General features: G+C 34.9%; 1 protein-coding gene across 4 annotated transcripts in view; it reads left to right on the forward strand.

Annotated features, from left to right (window-relative positions):
* The window catches only part of VWA8 (von Willebrand factor A domain containing 8), a 389,600-nt gene that overhangs the window by 227,831 nt on the left and 139,069 nt on the right, over positions 1–22,700 (forward strand). For all 4 annotated transcript variants that reach the window (XM_032294792.1, XM_032294790.1, XM_032294793.1 and 1 more), the window contains 5 exons: positions 4,321–4,396; positions 6,630–6,765; positions 9,165–9,284; positions 15,187–15,392; positions 17,337–17,488. In XM_032294792.1, the coding sequence (XP_032150683.1) occupies positions 4,321–4,396; positions 6,630–6,765; positions 9,165–9,284; positions 15,187–15,392; positions 17,337–17,488 (690 nt within the window). The remainder of the gene's footprint in view (positions 1–4,320; positions 4,397–6,629; positions 6,766–9,164; positions 9,285–15,186; positions 15,393–17,336; positions 17,489–22,700) is intronic.

Consider the following 22,700-nt stretch of genomic DNA (forward strand, 5'->3'; position numbering starts at 1 on the left):
ATTGCCGTAACCCAGGAGGGGGGGGTTGGGGGGGACCAAAAAGGCCCCTTTTCCCCCCAGCCGGGGAAAAAAAAAGAAAACCCCGTCAAAAAAAAAAAAAAAAAAAAAAAGAATAGAGTTTAGTACAATATTTCTTTGAGCAGCCCCTTTAGTGGCACAGGCTTTAGTTGATAGATGCTGTAGTTTGTAAGATAGTAAAAAGTGAGAACACTGAGAACATAAATGTCAGCACTTAGCTGAACATTCTAATTAATTCATCAAGTATTATTGATAAATGTTATGTACTGGAAAGACATCTCTTTTTTAAGCTTTAGGCTAACAACATGTGACTAAAATGTGTTTTAAGTTTTCTTCTCCCTAGTATTGTTGTGACACTAAATTTTCATTAGCTTATATTTCAAAGCTGTTTTTCAGAGGAACAATTCGTAAGAGGATTGAAATTGCAGGAAATAAAATATTCTCTTAGGTTCATCATTTATTTGTGTGGAGAATTAATCTTTTTATCCAAGTTGCTCATAAATGCAGAGCAATGATTTTAATCAAATACCCTCTGAAAAAGAAATACTATATTGTCTTTAAGAGTCAGTTTTTGCTACCTGTGACAACAGTAGTCATTTTATCACTTACTAAGTTAAAGTTTGTAATTTTATAGGATATCTTGGAAATCAAGCCTTTTTTCTTATTGTAGTAAGTCTTATGCAGACAATAGTGGATTGTTTCCCATTTACAAAATGAGGGTAACTTACTGAAACACAAACCTACTAATTTCTTAAGTTCAATATTATTTTACTAGCCTTTGCTTTTTTTTTATGTACTAGATGAAGGGATTAATTATAAGAGCGGAACAAAACCACTTTTATCTTACAAATTTCTCTGTCTTGCAGACTGCTCCACTAACAGCCACGTTTCCCATTTGCATTTATCCTGATTTTAGTCTCCTTTGGAAATCATCTGATTTGTGCTTGTTTCCTCAAACCTATGATTTTTATTTCTAGCATAAAAGTCTTTTGAGAAATCTAATTTGACAAGTTGTGTGCTATCAGAATTTGAGTGTTATGGAGCAATTTCATTTTCTTTTTAAAATTAGAATTCAGCTTGAATTTACTTTTCTTAATTTGCTATGAAGCATAATAATTATTAAGATAACAACTGAATTCCTTTCTACTGACAATGATGCAAGAGTTCCTTTTTCTTTTTGGTGCTGGAAGATGACATGTTGTTACCCATTAAATATGTGAAAGCTGAGGTGAGAAATTCATTATATTGCTATAAAAATCTGTGTGAACTCATCTATTTTCCTTCCTCCTCCGCCCCCTTCTCCATTGCTAGAGTATTAACAATGAAATAAGGTTAATTAAACTTTGTTCTTGATTTGTTTCAAACTCTAACAATTAATTTGTTAGCAAAAAAATAACATATGTCCTGCACTAAGTTTATAAAGCCTATTAAATACAGAAAATAGATATATAACAATCAATTTGTTATATAGGGAACATTTTATTTATACTAAAGTTTGATAATCATCAATAACTTGCCACAATGTATTTTTCACTTTCCCTATCATCCCACAGGGCTTTATTTTTAGACATAATTTAATTTTTTTTTAGAGAAGATAAACAAAATTAGATTCTTTGTAAAGTGTAGTGCTAGGGCCATAAGAAGCAGTAGATTATGGGGGAAGGTACGAGGCCCAGGAGAGCCAGGATTATGGAGATGGAAGTTGGACAGAAATCAGGAACGGCGATAGACCAGAATCCCAGAGAATTAACTGAAGAAACTGTTTGGTTAAGTTAGAAGGAGAACCCTTCCAAGTTAGATGCAAATAAGGCAAATGGTCTACAAATCGTAAATGTCAGTAATTGTATTGCCAGCATACCTGTTCAAGCTCAGTAAAAGAGGACTCTGATGTAGAAGGTACCTACTACAACCATAAGTACCGATTCAACTCCATCATGTACATAAATCATCAACTCCCCAGGCCCTTGACTAATCAACCCCAGGTACACCTTCTCAACATGACTATACTTTCTAATACAAAATTACAGATGCATCCCTTAGAATGCACCATTCCTTACCCCTAAGAATTAGCCTTACTCTAACCCAACACTTACTAGAGTAGGCTCCAGATTCTCTGTTTAAAAAAAAAATATCCAATGATCCAATAAATTTGGAAGTCCATATACTTCATCCTGAACTATAAACTACAACGTTGACTATTACCTTTTCATATTTTTTTCCATTTATTTATTTTATTGCATTTTAGTTTATTTCATTCATTCAACAAATATTGATTGAATTCCTTCAGTGAGCCAAACATCTTGTAGCTGGAGACAGAATGAGAGACATTGTAGACATGTTCTATACTCTTAGATCTTACAGTCTGTGTAGGAAGATAGTAAAATAAGTACTTACAGTATAGTGTGTTAAGGGCTGAAATAGGGGATATGTGGGTCACAAGGGGAACACATAGCAGGGGCACCTAAGCTGGTCTACAAAAGGTCAGGGAAAAGATTTTTCAACAAGTACCATCTAAGGCCGGGTGCGGTGGCTCAAGCCTGTAATCCCAGCACTTTGGGAGGCCGAGGCGGGTGGATCACAAGGTCGAGAGATCAAGACCATCCTGGTCAACATGGTGAAACCCCGTCTCTACTAAAAATACAAAACATTAGCTGGGCATGGTGGCGCGTGCCTGTAATCCCAGCTACTCAGGAGGCTGAGGCAGGAGAATTGCCTGAACCCAGGAGGCAGAGGTTGCAGTGAGCCGAGATGGCGCCATTGCACTCCAGCCTGGGTAACAAGAGCGAAACTCCGTCTCAAAAAAAAAAACAAGTACCATCTATGCTAAAATACCGAAGATCAAGTGGAAGGTAGACAGGAAAGGAACTGTCAGTTACAACAACAGCAATATTGATAACAAATACCTGAAGCTGATATGTAATTACACCTCTACTATCTACCAGATATGGTGTTCGATACTTTCCAAGTGTTCTATCAGCAATCATTTGGGGTGGGCTTTATTACTTTCCCCAAAATCACATGGTCAATAAGTGGCAAAAACAAGAATTTGAATCCTGATTGATCTGACTCCAAGGTCTCCTTTGCACTACTCCATACCTGCCTCTCAAAGCAATTAACTGATTTTATTATATTTGTTCTGCTAAAAGAAAAAAGTTATTTGATAATATCTTAATTTTGTCTTATTTTTGATTGTCAAGTGCTATTTATTACTTTTTAAAAAACAGATACACATTTTACAATTTTAATAGATTGTAGTAAAGTTTGGCATTTGGGTATATGTTTCACAAGTATAACATCGAGGTCTGAAGTTCACTGTCCAGTAGTGTCTTATACACAGTAGATACTCAAAACAACACAATTGCAACTTCATGCTTCACTTTGAATAAGAAGTAGGGCAGTTTGAAAAAATAACTTTGAAGTCCTCAAAGATGCTACTCACATTTTTAAAGCAGTTCTAATTCTCTGTGGGAAACAATCTTGCTGGACATAAGATTTTTCATTTTTGAGGTAGAGTACATGCAGAGGGGGAAGGTACAAAATTGATCCCATTAAAAATATCTGACCCTACCTATCACCTATAACTTCTTACACACATTTTGGCAAAAATATCCATACTTGATATGAGCTTTATATCTTATCATGTAAGAAGGCTCTTAACATCAGGAAGCCAACTGTTAGTACTTTTGAAGATCCTGGTCTAAAGGAGGGTCAGGTAAATAGTAGAAAATAGATTTAAGAAATATAATGGGTTGCCTTAAACCCAACAGAAATGTTCAAAATCCCATAAAGTAATTCTTGAGTATTCTTGGCATGTGGTGAGACAGTCGGTGTTTGGCACCTAGTAATGGCAGGTTGGGCCTGAATGTGTAATTCCTAGATTTGCTTTAATTGTCCATGTTAGCATGCCAATCATTACCAAACTTGCCATCAGAATTATTCTTAAACAGCATAACTATTATATGTAATATAAATATATATTCTTAATTTCTCCTCTTCACCTTCAGAAGGTAATTTTGTGGTGTGAAGTGGTTACAATAGATATTAGCAGAAAGAAAAAGAGAAGTAAAGAACCTAGATAATCTATAAATCTGGATTAATGCTCAAATTCTTTAATTTATACTGTATTAAGTCTACAAAATATTGTTATCAAAAGAAATTTCACTTGCTGTTTTTTTTTTTTTTGATGGGGGGAGGATGATGAATAAAAATCTTTTAAAAAATGCACCTGTGTTATATTTTTATTCATGATCAATCATCATTTTATTTCCTTACTAACTATAAAATGTGTTGGTTTTGCTTTAGGGATACCACAGTACAAACTCTTACACTTCAGCCTTCAGTTAAAGATGGACTTATTGTATATGAAGACTCACCTTTGGTTAGTAATCTAATCATAGAAATATTTTCAAGTGTATTTTTGAATCGTAGTTGTATTTCAGTTTTTGAAGGGGTGGATCTCTCATGGATTAATCTGTTTTCATGCTGCTTATAGAGACATACCTGAGACTGGGTAATTTATAAATAAAAAGAGGTTTAAAAGACTCACAGTTCCATGTGGCTGTGGAGACCTTACAATCATGGCAGAAGGTGAAAGGCACATCTCACATGGCAGCAGCTAAAAGAGAATGAGAACCAAGTAAAGCGGTTTCCCCCTATAAAACCATCAGGTCTTGTGAGACTTATTCACCACCACGAGAACAGTATGGGGGAAACTGCCTCCATGATTCAGTTATCTCCCACTGGGTCCTCCCACTGGGTCCCTCCCTTGAATTATGGGAGCTACAATTCAAGATGAGATTTGGGACACAGCCAAATCACATCAGATTCTAATATATTTCAGCCTAACTGGAAAGCATTCATTCATGTTCATTTTAGGAGTGGATATTTATATGGAAATTATTGGGAAAATAATATGTTTTCCTATTTTGTTCTTCTCCCTTCAGAGTGAGAGGTTTAGAGAATGACAGAAATCCTCTATTGATTTCTTTTCTATTCCAGGTTTTTTTTTAAGCTTACCATCATTTTCGAATGTACAAAATTTAAAAATAGGTAAAGTTCCTAGAAAAGTTTTAAAAATTTGTTCTAATTAATAAAATGTTAGCCCAGTGTTTTAGACAGCTGGGAATATCCAGTCCTCAACTTCCTACACAAGACCCAAAGAAATCTCAGCCTGCCAGGCATGTCCCTCTGCACACATGACACCTTTGAAGTAATGGCACAAATAAGCCATCATGGAAACCTCTGTGGTCCAGACCCAAGGGAGTGGAGTCTTTAGGATCTCTGCCTGAATTCTCCCAGGTTGGGCCTGACTGTCCCTGAACAAAGACAAGGTTGAGGATAGAAGCTATGTGCTTTCTTTTTTGAAAATGCAGTTTTTTAAATCCTAAAATTGTTTAAATTGTTTTTTTTTAACATGGTTTAAAATAATTGTGGTAGAAGGAATGCCCATTTCTTAATCTGTATTTTCTTAAAATATATCATGCTATGAGAAAAATTATGTATGGTCCACCTTATGTCATATTTCTTACTACATTTTTTTAAATCTTGAGATTTACACTTAAATTCATTGGATATCTCCTCTTATCCACCCCTCATTTTTAAGAGTTTTCTCTAGCTCTCATCTTTCTTTTCGTGTTGTCACCATCAACCCAGTCACCTTAGATCTAAGACTTTTATTTTTCCTTTCTCTTCTTCCTATCTAAGCAGTTGCCAAGACTATAGATTCTACCTCTACAAAACCTTCAAATCTATGTAACATATTTTATTTCCATTTTTTTCATACCTTTCTCAAATCAGGTTTCCAAATCACTTTTTAGCCAAATTATTCTGCATATTGTCACCAGATTAAATATCTTGAAGTGTAGCTCCAAGTTCCACTTCTATAATGTGTGAACTCATAAGCATTAAATTGCATCCCATTACTTAATGGTGCAAAGTACCTATTTCTTGGTCTGGCAGTTAAACCCTTAGTAGTAGACACCCAATCTACCCTTCCCATCCCTTTTCTCATATTTAACTTCTACTTCAGCCAACATAGACTGTTCATAGTCACTCATTTCTAGATATGCCCCAGGATTTCTTGAGTTTGACCATTGATTTTCTCTGTCTTGAGTACCCACCTCTTCTGCACTATCCATTTGGGCCTATTACAATTGTATACTCTTTTAAGAGCTTTAACAAATTCAGTGTCCTGATATTCACAATGATTGTGATGTCTCATGCCTCATAACTCCCATGGGACTTTAATTTCTCTATTTGTTATGCTTGTTTTAAATCTCTCCTACTCTTGGGTGTGAAATGTTGGGTATCACTACCATGGGAATAAATTTAATACTAAAATGAAATAAAAAGATTACTGTAGAGTTTGCAGTTTATTAACTATGTGAAACTTTTGGTAGAAATCCCAATATTTTGTTTCCAGCTCTGCTATAGATTTGTGTGTGTGTGTGTGTGTGTGTGTGTGTGTGTGTGTGTGTGTGTGAGAGAGAGAGAGAGAGAGAATACTCATAACTTAAATAAAACCAGCTGTTATAAATCCAAAGCAGTAAATAATTGTTTTAATAATGGCTGTCTTTTTTTAATTGTTTATGATAAATTTTCTGTCTTCAAAGGTTAAAGCAGTAGAGTTGGGTCATATTCTGGTAGTAGATGAGGCAGACAAAGCTCCAACAAATGTCACCTGTATTTTAAAAACTCTGGTAGAAAATGGAGAAATGATTTTAGCAGATGGAAGGCGCATTGTTGCAAGTGAGTATTTTAAACAGCAATGTTTCCTTTAATACATACAATGTTTAGATCTTTGGTATCAAATCACAAGCTTAGCTGGCTACTTATTTACAAATAATGAGCAAATGTTCAATATAACTTAAGTTGCCTGTGTTGACAATCATTTACAAGCATTAATACATCTGAATCTAGCTTTGTCAGTTTTACTTTTTATAGCCAGTGAGCCTCTTTGAAATTTTTATTAGTAGTATTAAGACAAATCAAGTTTGTATTTTTCTACCCTGACAGTACCAGCATATTAACCCTTATACTCATCTCTTAATTATTTGTGTATGATTTTTTTTTCAATTCACTCATTATAATGAACAAATGCTGGACATTTTATAAGTACACATATATGTGGTAAATACATGTGTATGTATAAAGACATATATTACATACACATTTCTCCATAGGAAGAAGTTATTCTCTATTTTTTATTGTCTCCTGCCCCTCTCCCCACACACCCTTTTTGTTCTTATTGTTAGGAAAAAAAAAAAAAAAAGAATATCGATTAATCTTATCAGTGTATTTAAACTACAAGGAACAATTAAATTTGTCTGATACAATGTGAGAACATTTTCTAATTTAAAATTTAAAATTTTTGTGTCCTCAAAGGACTTGAAAATCTATAACGGGCCACTGAAAATATATAGCCAACCAGAGTAACCAAACAAGTTGAAACTAATAACTAAAATCTTCAATATTCAAAGAGAGTATGTAAGGAAAACCCCATTGAAACGGTACAAGTGCCTTTTCTGAGCCTGAGCTTAGCACTAATAAAAGCATTCTAATATTTCAGTTTCACAATGAATCCGTGTGAAAAATGAGAATTTGAGTTACCCGGAATGCTTTCTCTTAAAAAAAAAAAAAAAAAAAAAAAGATCATTCAGACTCTCAGAATTCTGCCTGCCCTTATGAGGCATTATGAGGAAAGTGAAATGGAAAAGAGAATTGCTGAAACACAATTGTAGTTAGGAAATAATTATCTCCTGGTAACCCTCTACATTCTCTGATATATTTTTGAAGAAGAGTCAATATAATTTTAAATTCAAATGATTGTAGCTGACAATTTGAATAAGAGCACTTGAAGCTCGTTTGAATGTAGTTTCATGAACCATCACTTGTAGGGTTATGTTTTTTATTTTCTTTACTTTTTAAATTTTTTATTTTTGATAGTCATTGTTTTGATTAACTAACTGATTAAATTTTGCCTGTGGCCACATGTCCTTGCTATTTTCTACTACTAAGATTAATGGGGATCAGAGTGAAAACTATTGGTTGTATTGGTGTACATGAATATATACATGCTGAAAGATTACTTTTTGATATCATTTTAAAAAAAAGTGAAAGTAATTTCTTCCAGACTTATCTCAAATAAAACTGCAGGTACTTCACAACTATCATTTGTTAATGATAGTTTAAAATTTTTTCATTTTTCACACAAATTCATTGTGAAACCAAAATATTAGAATGCTTTTATTAGTGCTAAGCTCAGGCTCAGAAAAGGCACTTGTACCTTTTTAACAGGGTTTTCCTTACATACTCTCTTTGAATATTGAAGATTTTAGTTATTAATCTCACCTTGTTTGGTTACTCTGGTTGGCTACTCTGGTTTTTAATAGATGGGCGACCTAAGGGTGGGATTTAAATAAATTCATTTAGCAAGTGGTTCTTCCTGAAAGAACCATAATAAAACTTGTACTATCTTAAAATATTTTCTAGACTTCCAGTTCTATCTGAAATGTACACTAGCCAGTAGAAATACCTTTCACAAAAGAAAGCCCTAGTCAACTTGTGATCACTTATTTTAAGAACTGTGGTACAATCCCTTGATTTGAAATAAATCAATGTTGCACTAATGCGTTGGCTAGGTTTTTAAGACCTTTATTCTGTTAATATGTATTTAGGTTGCAGGGTGCATGATCTAAACAGGAATAACTCCTTAGCTGCATAATGGCAGGCTCTATGCAAAAGGAGGTGGTTGCTGAATTAATAAAAACTAAAGAATGTTTGGATTATCTTTTGGCTATTCCTTGGATTATCCCTTATTATGGATTTCTATCTTTAATTTTTTTAAGGACTAACAACATCTCAAGCCAGATTTAAGTACTGTAAGTCTACATTTGGATAAGGTTGCTTTTTTTAGATGTACACTGAAGGTACATAAGAGTTCAAGTTTCTGTTTTATCAGTGTTTGGTTCTTGAGCAAATTTTTTCAAGAAAGTTTTTGTTTCTGCAACCAAGTTATCACAGTCAAATATCTTAGAGCCTTTTGTAATTAAACAGTATAACTGTTTGTGTTATCTTAAAGACTTGATATTTTTAAGAATTATTAAATATTGATAAAGAATAAATAAAAATTTAATTTTGTTTTTCAGATTCTGCTAATGTGAATGGAAGAGAAAATGTTGTTGTGATTCATCCTGATTTTAGGATGATTGTTCTGGCAAACAGACCTGGATTTCCTTTCCTAGGCAATGATTTCTTCAGTACCTTAGGTAAAAACAGTAGTGACAATAACAATGCCAATAGCAGTAATAATAGTATTAGTAACACTGCTATAATGGCTGTCATTGAATGCTTATCATGTGCTGTGCCACCAAAAGATCTGATATTCAGCGAGGTTTTTTTGGTTCTGTTTTGTTTTCGAGATGGAGTCTTGCTCTGTCACCCAGCCTGGAGTGCAGTGGCATGATCTTGGCTCACTACAACTTCTGCCTCCCAGGTTCAAGTGATTCTTTTGCCTCAGCCTCCCCAGTATCTGGGATTACAGGCATGCACCAGTGGACCCAGTTAATTTTTGTTTTGTTTTGTTTTGTTCTGAGATGGAGTCTTGCTCTTATCGTGCAGGCTGGAATGCAGTGCGGTGGCGTGATCTAGGCTCACTGCGACCTCTACCTCCCAGGTTCGAGCTATTCTCCTTCCTCAGCCTTCCGAGTAGCTAGGATTACAGGTGTACGCCACTATGCCCAGCAAACTCTTTTTGTATTTTTAACAGAGATAGGGTTTCACCATGTTGGCCAGGCTGGTCTCAAACTGCTGACCTCATGTGAGCCTCCTGCCTCAGCTCCTCAAAGTGCTGAGATTGCAGGTGTGAGCCACCACGCCCAGCCCAGAGAGATTATTTTTTATAGTGTCTGAGATAATGAGTAGTGGAGCTGGGCTTCATATCTAAGTCTTTCTGATCCCAGAGTGCTTTTTCTTAAACCATTATACTATACTTTGTTGTTTAGGACCTGTTGGAATGGAACACAAAATAAGAAATGGTTTTGCTTATTTCACATTCCCCTAATCATGAAAAAGATTGAGATCAGCTCTGAGGAGATTGATTCACATTGACTGGAAAGGCCGTGGGTTAAACGGACACATCAAAAGTCTTTAAGAAGGACTTCTCTTCTTTATAGCAACTATATAATTCTGGACTCTCATACTCAATGTGAAGCAGGCCCTGTCTCTGAGTGGGATCTTTGATCTATCAATTACACATAAAGGAATTTATCCAAGGAATTTACCTATACAATGTTTAAGTACAAGGATAGGCACCATAACATGGTTTATAATAGAAAGAATGGAAACAACCATTTAAACGACAATCCAAATGGGACTGAGTAAAGAAATTCTTTTGTATCCACACAATAGAATTCTATGCAGCTGTTTAAAAAAGACAGAATCAGTTTACCAATGCTGACATAAAAAAATCAATACTCAAAATATTAATTGAAACAATAAGTCAGTAAAGTGTATATAATAGTTTAACTTTATATGTTTTGGAAAAGGCAGGCGGGATGTGTACATGCGTAAGCTTGTATATGCATAGAATTTCTCCAGAAGGTCCACAAAAATCTGATAAGGCATTGTTTGCAGTGAAAGTTAGGGATGGGAGTATAAAATACTCAGTTATACTATTTTTGTAGTTTTTACTATGTACAGATATTACCTTAAAAGTTACTAACAATTCATAGATTACTGATGCACTTAGAAATGTAGTAATGTAAACACACCCAAGAAAAGTTGTTTCTAATTGTAGAGAGGTTTGAGTTCTTTTTATGTTTGGGTTCTTTATAGGTTGCCCCTTATACCCCAAGTCACTCCTTATCACATTTATTTTAATGCCTATCAAGAATACTCACTCCCTGCTCTGTCTCCATCTTCCATCCACTTTCAAATCCTGAAACATATTGTACCATCTGTTCTTGCTCTGATGAAATTCTGACCCACTCCTGAAGTTCGTTCCTCTCACCAAAGTCCTTTCACGCACTGGTGTTTTTTCTCCCACCCTGGGCCTTGAGGAAGTAAAGAGTCTTTGCTCCTATTGCTGCCTTTATATCATTCTCTTTCTCTCTTCCCTAAAATCCCCCAGCTTTACATCTCATGTCATCAGATTACATCTTTACAGCCCTTTGTTTCTGTCATCTACTCCTATTCATCCTTGTCACTTCTCCGTGATCTCTAGCCCTTTGCTCATTCTCATGCTCTCCAACCCTACTCTTGAGTGGCTGCAGTGTACACATACGTGACCTTTCCAACTCTCTGGCCTCTTGCCTCCTTGGATGTTTTCATCCCAGTGGTCTTATCTTATACCACATCTGAGCGACTCATGGCTAGTTTCTATAACTGACACTTCTATAATTTCAGCTTCTATTCTGTTCTCGTTTGTCCTTGGGATTTTTATCTCAGCCATGCATCCACCACCTCTAGTCTTTCCAGCTACTCCCTCTAGTACACCAAATCCAACAGTTCTTCAAATGTATGAAAAGCTCCAACCCATTGATCCTACCACCTTTTCACTTACCCATCTTGATATATCTTCTTCTTCTTTACGTAGCCTTTTTTCCCTTGCCCAGCTTCAGTTGCATGATCTTTCACATTTATGATTCTCTTACATATATTCAGTTTCCCTGACCCTCTCTTAGCTTGTCCTATATAGTTGGAACCCCTCTGCCCTGGTTACTGCCCACTCTCTGACAACATTGAACCTACACATGTGCAGCTGAATGTGGTTAGAAAAAGCCCAAAACCTCTCTGACCAACCTCGTTTCAGATTCTTAACAATGGACCTCAAGTGTCCCTAACTGCAATCACACCATGCTTCCCTAGACCTTTCACTTTCCTGTTCTCCTAGGATAATTCATATCTTCTCTCTCCTCGCAGCTCAACACTGCTGCATGAATTTCTTTTTGTTTTAAAATTATGCAATCCTTGAACATTCACTTGCTGCAAGAGATTGCAATAAAGAAGGGCTTAAAGAGGGGAAAGGGAAATTCTCCTTCATTTTCCCACCAGTTTCATCCTTTCCCCATTGCTAACCAGGATTCAGTTTACTGACTTGCTTGTAGATTTCCATTACTTTCTCCTGACTTCCTACTGCACTGAGAAAAATGAAAACAATTAAAAACAAATGTCCACAGACTCCTACCACCAAGTCTTCCACCTATGATGCTCTGCTTTCCCACTTGTTGCAGTAAACTGTTCACACTCCCATCTAGAGGGAGACCCTCCAGATAAGCACCAGATCCCACCTTCTGAAGGCTGCTGCTCTAGCAGTTCTTCCCTTCCTCTCCTATATCAGCAACTTCCCTCTCCCTATATTATTCCCATCAACATACCATCATGCCATTTCCTCCTTCTTCAGAACACATACACAAATCTCTTAATCTTACTCTTTTTGCCACCTATTGCTACTTTTTTTTCTCCTTTATAGCAAAATTCCTCACAACAGTTGTTTATACTCAAAAAAGTTGTCTACACTTGCTATCTCTATTTCTTCTGCACCATCCTAACTTAAATGCATTCTAATCAGATTTTTGCTCCCATTACTCCACAGAAACAATTCTTGTCTAGGTCATTAGTGACTTTCCTATTGCTAAATCCAGTGGTTGATTCTTAGTCCGCATCTTACTAAATCTATCAGCAGTATTTAATATATAGTGGATACAGTTAGTCACTCTCTTATCTTTGATGCATTTTGTTGCACTTAACTTACAATAGGGCTTCAAGTATGTTTTTGGTTTCTTACCTTATTAACTATTCCTACTCAGCATTATTTGTTGGAGCTTGTTAGAATGCCCCAAGGCTCAGGCCCTGGTCCTCTTGCCTATCTATATTCATTCCTTTAATAAAATCAGAATGTGTCATATTTTAGAATATCAATTATATGCCTGTTATTGCCAAAGTTTGATCTCCAGCCCAGACCTCCCTCCTGAACTTCACACTCATATCCAGCTTCCAGTTCAATAGCTCCTATATCTCAAATTTAACATGTCCATGATAGACTTTTTTTTCTTAAACCTGATTAATTTATAGTCTTTTGTAAATCTCTATTAATGACAACTCCAAATTCATTTTTGGTTTCTCTCTTTCTCTTATGCCCTTTTCCATATATCCTGAAATCTTATTGGTTATACCTTCAAAATATATTCAGAAATATCCTACTTTCCCCATCACTTTCTTGCCACCATTTTGATCTAAGCCGCCATCATCTCTTACCTGGATTACTTCTAATAGTCCCCTAATGGGACGTCCTGCTTCCAGCCTTATTCTTTTTTATGAACGGTGAAAAATCTAAGAGTTTATTCTACTTTTAAGCTAACAATTTAGCCTGCCACAGAAGGCTTTCATGGCAGAAGATGCTAGACTCCTGAGTCAGAAACAAGAGGAATGATTATTCAGCAAAAGCAGTAGTCAAAGTATCAGCATTTGTACTAGTTCCTCAAGCCACAGTTCCTGCAGGGTAGCAGAAAGAGGGCCAAATGATACCTGCAGTTACAGTGAGATGCCTCGTACAAAAGTAACCCTGAGCTTTGGTAACCCAAATTATCTTCTTACAAAGAAAGAGAGAGACAGAGAGAGAGAATATATCTTCCAAGGCCGCACTGTTTGCTCTACAAATGTTCTTGGAAATCAGTCAGTGTGGTCAGTGCTTCTGCTGACAAGATATTTGTCTTCCCATACCCTTTTGTGGTCTGATCACAACACAGCAGTCCACTTCTCTGCTAAAATCCTCCATGGCTTCCCATTTTATTCTGAGTAGAGGTACAAGTATTTACAACAGTTTGTAGTATCCTACACAGTGTGTCTTTCACATCCTCCTATGTCTTTAACCTCATGCCTGTACTGCTTGGTGCTGCTCTCACCAATTACTCTATTCCAGCCACTCTGCTCTCCTTCTTCTTCCTTCCACATGCCAGGTATGCCTGCCTTAGGGTCTTTGGATTAGCTGTACCAGCTGTCCAGGTATCAACATTTACTCAGATGTTACTTTCTCATGAGGTTTACCTGACTGACCTCCCCCAGCATCACCATTTCTACTGTCCTAATTAATCATTATTTGATGAGCAAATGAATGAGGGGTCAATTATCTTTTTATGTTAGTGGTAGGTTTTATTTTCAGCAAAAAAAGGCAAAAGCCATTCTTCACCTTTCTGTTTGAAAAGCTTTGGTCTATGTGATAAAATTTTGAAGTTATCATGGCTTTCATTTTATTTAATTGATTTTAAATACACACATACAAAGTAACTGTTTGTTCAAATGGTTCCTAAATCAATTAAGCTCTTATTGCTACCTTACTAGATATCCTTATTTTCTAAAATGAACATATTAAATAATGTAAGTCTATTTACTTTTACTTCCTTTGATCCCTGCTCTTTTAGATTATGAATCAATAGAATTATTTTTCTAGTGCATTCTCATTTGCCTAAATTACAGATGAAATATTATGCTTCTACATTCCTTTTCTTGATTTTTAAATTAGACAATGTCTCTACAGGTTTACTTTACCAAAACTAACCTCTAAAGTATATTCCATCAATCTGCACAAGATACAAAGTGTTTAGAGAGCGATGCTGCTAACTCTCCCTTTTTTAGTGCATAAAGAAGCATTTATATGAGATAGACGTATATAATTTTTGAAGATACTCAACATTTGTTGAAATTTAAAAGGCTGTCTCAGAACCATATGAAGAATATATTCCCATTAATAGAAAAGGAATAAATTATCTAAACTGTTTGCATATATGCATTTTTTTTAAAGTACTAATACAGGTCTGGAAAAATAATTACATTGAACATTAAGACTCAGTGCTTTTTGGGGAAGGAGTGGCATTGGCAGAGACTTAAAGGAGACCTTTTTTTTTCTCTTTGTATTGGAATATCTCCTGGTGAGCATATATTCAAGTATTATGTAAATTTTTAACAAAAATAAATTCATGGAGACAAACCATCCATCACCCAGTTTTCTTTTGCTTCAATCATTTACTTTTTTCTCTGTACTATCCTATTGTTGGATGAGCTTTCTGTGCTTTGATGAGCAACTAATGGCTCTTTAAACAAGCATTCCATTTTTTCCTGTGGCATTGTAATGGATTCACTGCATATTGAATGTGAATCTTTTCTCTCATTTAGGTGATATTTTTAGCTGCCATGCAGTTGATAACCCCAAACCCCACTCGGAGCTTGAGATGCTCAGACGGTATGGACCAAATGTGCCCGAGCCCATCCTTCAGAAGCTTGTGGCTGCCTTTGGAGAGCTGAGGAGTTTGGCTGACCAAGGAATTATTAACTATCCTTATTCTACCAGAGAAGTTGTCAACATAGTCAAACATTTACAGGTATGGCACACACATGTGCATAGTGGTTTAGAAGACGCCATCACACTCTTTTTTATTTTTTCAGACTGCACAATTTGTGCCAGAGCTTTTAATTTCCATAAATATAATAATGATTCAGATTACGTAATTTGAAATGTCTACAATCTAACTTGTAAATATGGTAGGCCAGTGAACATTATTATCTGTTCAGCTTTTGAATTAACTTTGGCAAGGTCTCTTTTTTTTTTTTTTTTTTTTTTTGAGACGAAGTGTTGCTCTGTCACCAGGCTGGAGCACAGTGGCACAGTCTCGGCTCACCGCAACCTTCACCTCCCAAGTTCAAGCGATTCTTCCACCTCAGCCTCCCAAGTAGCTTAGACTATAGGCACGTGCCCCCATGCCTGGCTAATTTTTTTTGTATTTTTAGTAGAGACTGGGTTTCACCATGTTGGCCAGGATGGTCTCAATCTCTTGACCTCATGGTCCATCCGCCTCGGCCTCCCAAAGTGCTGGGATTACAGGTGTGAGCCACAGCACCTGGCCTGGCAAGGTCTTATGCTGTAGTCATTACCAAGGAGTTAGGAAATTTGGTGGAAGGCTGTTTTTGGAGGGCAGGTGAGTCAAGAGAGTGAGTTAGTGGGGAAACCTTCCTGTAAGAGTGTTTGGCTTTTTACAACAAGCATGTGGTATATGGATAAAAAATATTTTTATTTTGAAACAAATCACATGGAGACAACAGTAAACAGAGTCAGAACTAACAGTACTGATTAAATACCTGTAAATACTTCAGGAAAGTTTTGCAAGATAGAGTAGGCAAGAGAATGAAATTTCTTGCGACCATGTGCAATGAGTACCCCACCTTAGTAAAGAAAACAAACAAAAAATGATATAAATCTTACTTATAGAACAAACAACGGTCTCCAAGTGAGCAAACACAACTCAGCAACTCTTGACCTCCTACCTATCCCCAGCCCTCCAAGAAAACTCTAGAAAGAAAAACAGAAAGATGGGGCAGGGAGAGTGTACCAAGGGGAAGATGTTGATCAAAGATACAAAGTTCCAGTTAGGAGAAATAAGTCTTTGAGATCCATTGCACAGCATGGTAACTATAGTTAATAATAATGTAATGTATATTTTGAAATTGCTGAGAAAGTAGATGTTAAGTAATATTTGTACCACAAAAAAGGTGTGTTAAATAATGAATATTAATCAGTGTGATTTAACCATTCTATAAGGCATACATATATTGGAATATCACATTGTACCCCATAAACATATACAGTTATTATTTGTCAATTAAAAATATGTGGAAAGAAAACAAGATTAAAAATAAAAAGCTTTCTTCTGCCTATAAAGCCATAAATTCAATTCAGCCAGCTCAGACCCCAACACCTAAAGAAAATCAAAGCAGAACGAGGAAAGGACTCAGAGGACATGACCAGTATAAATTTGGTTGTAGTCACACTTGTTTTCTTGCCCGCTACTGATCCCTGTTCTCTGTTCCTTGTACTTTTTATGTTCTTCCCTTCTTTTCTTGATGCTTTATCTTTTCTTCTTCACTTATTCACAGACTGACTTTTCTGAAAGCTTCTGTATAGATACTTAACATGTTCCTTTACTTAACTAGCATTTTTAAACTGTTCGATCTGGTACTCATATTAAAGACAGGAGATTTCAGAAAGCAGTGGTAATCACTGACACCAGGATCTTGCTCTAACATTTGAGAGGAGGAACAGTTCCCCCTCAAATGTGATCATTTACTTAAAGAGGAAAATATTGTTAAAGTCAACTGAGCAAACATTAAAAGAGAAAAATGTCTACATGCCTACTACCTGCTTATTTGAAAAGACCAGTAAATTTCTGCTATATTTCATTTGATCATTATTGTCCTATCCATTTCATAAGTTTTTATGATGTTGTATATCTTATTACATGCATAATAATGGAATTTTTTTTTTAATACAGAAATTTCCCACTGAAGGTCTCTCCAGCGTGGTTCGAAATGTGTTTGACTTTGATTCCTACAACAACGACATGAGGGAGATACTGATTAACACTTTACACAAATACGGGATACCTATTGGAGCAAAGCCTACCAGTGTGCAGCTGGCAAAGGAGTAAGCCAAATTCACTGTCGATCAGTACTCTTCTGATTCTTAAATGCTGATAGTTCTTGATCTACCATTGCATTCTACAAAACTGAGTTGCTATGGAAATTACTTTCTATGAGTAAGCTTTTCAAATATATATATATATATAGCTATTTACTGGCTGCTTTTCAGTTAAATAGCATTATTTATAGGCCTGTAAATTGAAAATTTTGATTATTATGAATGTTCCATGAGTAGATGCAATACAATCAAATAAAGGGGAATCTTTGTTTCTTTAACAGCCTCAGTCCATTTGTTGAGTTACTGTATTACTATTTCATAATCCAGTGCAAAATTATTATATGAACATAAAACCACATAAAGAGGTAATGCACATTTGGTTGCTATGTTCTTATTTATGTTACTATATAGTTTTCTTTATGATAGTTTTCTAAATGTATGATCATATTTACTAGAGAGATTTTTGGTTACTTATGTCCGCTTCATAGATGAAAGAGGTAGTAAAAACTAGAGGGTTTATTTCATATGAGCTAGTTGCCTACCCTTTATTTTATAATCATAGGCTACTACTTAATGTTAGTTAAGAATCTTGCACATATGGTGTTGATCAGAAAACTAATTGACAGAGTTTTTTAGTAGAGTAGTAAGTTAGCATAAATTCACTGGAAAATACTTTTCAATATGCCTAACTTATTGATAATGTATCTAATGTCATCTTTGTCTATAAAAATAGTCAATTATAAATTTACAGGGGACAATAATCACTTTTAAAGTAAATTACTGTTCAATTATAATCTCAAATAGGAGGTACTATCTTCCTGTAGAAAAAAATATATTAAATATATGTATAAATCACTGATTATATATTAAATATAAATCAGCAATTAGCAAAAAATGTGTGTGTGTATATATACATATATGCATGTATATATACCTATGTATGTATATGTATGTGTGTATGTGTATGTATATATACACACACACACATATATATATACACACACACATACATATACATACATATATATAATCTCCAAAGTATATACTCATTCATATTTATTGATTCTTTGTGTGTGTATATATATATATCTACACACACACACACACACACACACACATACTTCTATATAATCTCCAAAGTGTATACTCATCCATTACTGACTCTTTGAAGTCATTATAAAAACTTCTCAGGTGTCTATAATGACTTCAAAGAATCAATAATAGCATATATGCAAATAGAAATAATTTATTAAAGTATCAGGAATTTCTGAAAGAGAAACAAATATTTCCCTTCTATGGTAAAAGTACAAGACGTACTTATGTTAGAAATTTTGTTATCAGTGCATTGGTTTATATTATGAATGAATAAGTAAATTATTTTCCAGAAGAATGACTGGGTGGCAATTGCAAATGCACACATTTTTTGGTACAATGCTATTTTACAGATTGATTAGCAGTCCTTATGGGCATTTGAAACTAGGTCAGTAATTTAATGGGCATAACATATCGTCTGTATTAGAGTGTTCAAGAAATTGTCTTTAATATGCAAACTTTCTATTAGAAATTTTCTTTAATGTGCAAAGTTATTTACTTCCTTTTTGTAAACTATCTTTATTTTTAGCTGGAAATAAGATGGTTTTTATTACCATTAACAAATTTATATAATTAGAGTACTAGCTTTATGGGAACTAAGCTCATGATTTTAAAACAATTTTTTCTACTCTTGCATAACTATAAATAAAAATTAAAATACACATTAATTGGTAAGGCTGATTATGAGAAAATTTTTACTTATAAAGCAGTTTTAGTTTCCAAGGAAGAAACTAAAAATGGTTTAACTTATTAATTATCACCCTCAGTTCTAAACAGGAAAATTCTTGCTATGGCAAGTTACTCATAAGTACTAGAGTTAGAATAGTAAAGCAAAAGTTAGAATTAACTTGCCATGGCAAGAATTTTCCTGTTTAGAACTGAGTAGAAACTCATAAGTACTAGAGTTAGAGGAGTAAAGCAAAAGTACTTTGAGCCTGGAAACAAGTTGGTCACACCAACGCTTGGTGTGACCATGCGTTACAATGGGATGGAAACAACTAGTCCCCCAACCACATGTAGCTAGCAAGAGACTTAAGCAGATGTGAAGGATGAGTGAATTTTCCTTTTAGATGGAGATCATAGTAGGCTATAATTTCCACAGTCATTCAGAGAAATTTTTTCCTCATCTCTTAATTGCAATAACTTAGGCAGCTCAAAAGTAGTGTTGTTTTATTGCCCTTCATGAAATTCACAGGTTTCATAGCACTCTTTCTATCAAATTATCAGCCTTGTACTTAGAGAGAGTAGCATGACGAAGTGAATAAAGTAATGACCTGGGAATTTAGCAGTTAGTCATATGTTCACCTGTCTACCTGGATCAGACATGGAGAAACAGATAAAAAGACAGAATCCTGCTCTCAAAGAGCTCATAATTCCATTTTGGTCATTTGAGTTTAGAGAAGTTATTTAACACAATGGGTTCTCTATTGGTATAGAGGGCCTTTTATTATAAATAGCATATCTATTTGATTTACCATCTAAATCAGGACATTTTTGAGAATGGAAGGGGGAGCCATTGACAGTAACTTTGTAAAAATAGTATAAAATAAGAATGGCCTGGCCAGGCCAGAATATGTGATTATCTTCATTGTAGATCATCAGTAAGGTTCCTTTCTATTCTAACATCCTTTGCATTTCAATATAATCCTAAAGCTTCTCTCATCGGCAAAAACAAATATAAAAAGATGTGATACAACACTTTTCATTCCCACTCTCCCCCCTGCCCCCAAGTAGTATACTGTTGATAGTAATCACATAGACCTCTGAAAAGTTAATCTTCCCCATGTGGTCTTTGATTTCAGATTGACTTTCCTAAACCTTTTGCTAAACCAGTTCTTCTGTCCTGCTTCTACCCAGCTCTGCAGGTACTATTGGTGGGGAAGATACATATCGGATTTCAGGTCCTAAGGAAGAAGGATAAAATGGTTTAATAGTATTAATATATTTTTGCTCTGAGTGAACAATTCTTGCTACAACTTAATTTTCATGTTCTCTAATCCAACCACAGTGCTTATTGATGGGAGCAAAGTTACATTGAATCTAGAACAAGATGATCATACCCACAGTCAGGATGGGAACGGAAAGATAATTGCCCACTCACTACATATAGCTGAAAAGAGATATAAGGCAGATGTCATAGAAGGGGGAATTTCTTTACATGGGCCAAGATAATACTAAACGACTATTTGTGTAGTTATCTACAGCACCTTCCTCCTCAACTGAAATCAGAATATGCTTTGTCTGTTCAGGAGTGGTGATGTCATTGTGTTCTTTGGTAAAATTCCCAAAAGAGAGATGTTGCCACTTTCCCTTTTGTTCTCCTAAATAGTGCAATGATGTTATCTATCTCATAGGTCTCTACACATTTTTTAAAGGGCCAATGTGATGAGGTGAATTTAATTTGTCTTTTTTAATAAACTTTTGCTAAACCCGGTATTTTTAGACTGAGTCTTATTGGGTGGTTATTTTATTTTACTTGATCCTGCCATAATGGAGCTCTTCTTCCTTTCTACAAATATATTCCCAGATCTTAGTACCAGGATCAGAAGTAGCTACCTAGACCCCCCACCCACTACATTTGCCCCTGTTCACTAGTACTTCCTCAGGTTTGTTACTGCTCCTCTTTTAAGTTTCTAATACATGGGAAAGGACATACCAAGAGATGACAAACATAACCAAATAAGGAAGTACACTGGGAAAAAAATTTTTTTTAAATATAAAGACTATGCTTTATTGGGGGTTGAATTTAATTCTGTGACATTTATCCTATAGAGAAACAACTATATGTCATCTATGAATCTAGAGAAGATGATCATACCCATATTCAAGATGGGGATTTGTCCTATAGAGAAATAAGACGATTGATGCTGTATGTGGGTGTTGCATGTACCAATGTGATTTTGTCAGTATTGTAGGCAGAGATAGGAGGATTTACGTTAAAATTGAAACTCTTAAGTTTTAAATATTATTGTTGGAAATATCTTTGTAACATATATATTTTAAGAGAATTAGGTCCAAACATCCAACCAAAGGCATACATTATCTGCTATACTTAAATATAGAAAACTATAAATATAAACTTTAAAGCAAAATTTGCCTGTTTTTTCCTCAAGTGAACTTTTATATTTGAACTTTCTTTTATTTGGGAATAAATATGCTGCTAGCACATTAGCAGTTCCAAATTAAAAATTGTGTTTCAGAATAATTTATGAACTCTTCTAGACCAGGGAAACATCTGTTTTAAAGAAAGAAAAAAATGCGATCTTTTTTACCAAATTTCCACTTTAAGAAATTTATACACTATTTTATCTTAAATTTGTATGCCACTCTTACTTTACATTTAAGATGAAAAAGTTGTCATTTCATAGATCAACAATGAAATGTAAATACTCTACCTCTAAATATAATTATAACAACAATGTTATGATTGTATTTTGTAATAATGACAATGGTAATAATGATGGTAATAAAATAATATTGATGATGATAATGGAAACATTTATAGACAACTAAGTGCCAGACATATTTCCAAGCACTTTCTTTACATAAATTTATATAATCCTCACAACGGACCTATGGCATATACATAATATTATTGCATCTTGTAGATGAGGAATTTGAGACACAGAGAAGTTACATAACTTGCTGGAGGTTCGAGAGTGGGGGTAGAGCTGGGCTATATGTCATATTAATTCTAATTCTAAGGATGATATAAACAGATTGATAAGTAGATTGTAGAGAATTTCTAAGTCAGAGCTATTTAGATACTGAAAATTATCAATAGTTTTGGCTTAAAAGGACCTTGGGATTTTAAGTAACCAACTTGGAACTCATAATTGACCATGATGTCATGTACATATAATATACAAATTCTTATTCTTCAGGGAGTCATAACATATTCAGATGCTTGAATTTTAGCCATAGTTCAAAATGAAAAGTAACCACAAAGTGGATAAATATAGTCTTTTGGCACAACAGAGATCATTTTAGAGACGTTTTCATTCTCATTTAAGCTTTCCTGTGAAATATGGAGGATCAAGAAATAAAATACAAGATGATTCACTTAGAAAAATTAAAACCTTAGAAAACATTGTATGACTACCATATATAAGAAGTATACTAGCCA

This window comes from Sapajus apella, unplaced genomic scaffold (genome assembly GCF_009761245.1).
Source record: "Sapajus apella isolate SASKATOON/1434 unplaced genomic scaffold, GSC_monkey_1.0 scaffold32, whole genome shotgun sequence".
NCBI classification, from domain to species: domain Eukaryota; kingdom Metazoa; phylum Chordata; class Mammalia; order Primates; family Cebidae; genus Sapajus; species Sapajus apella.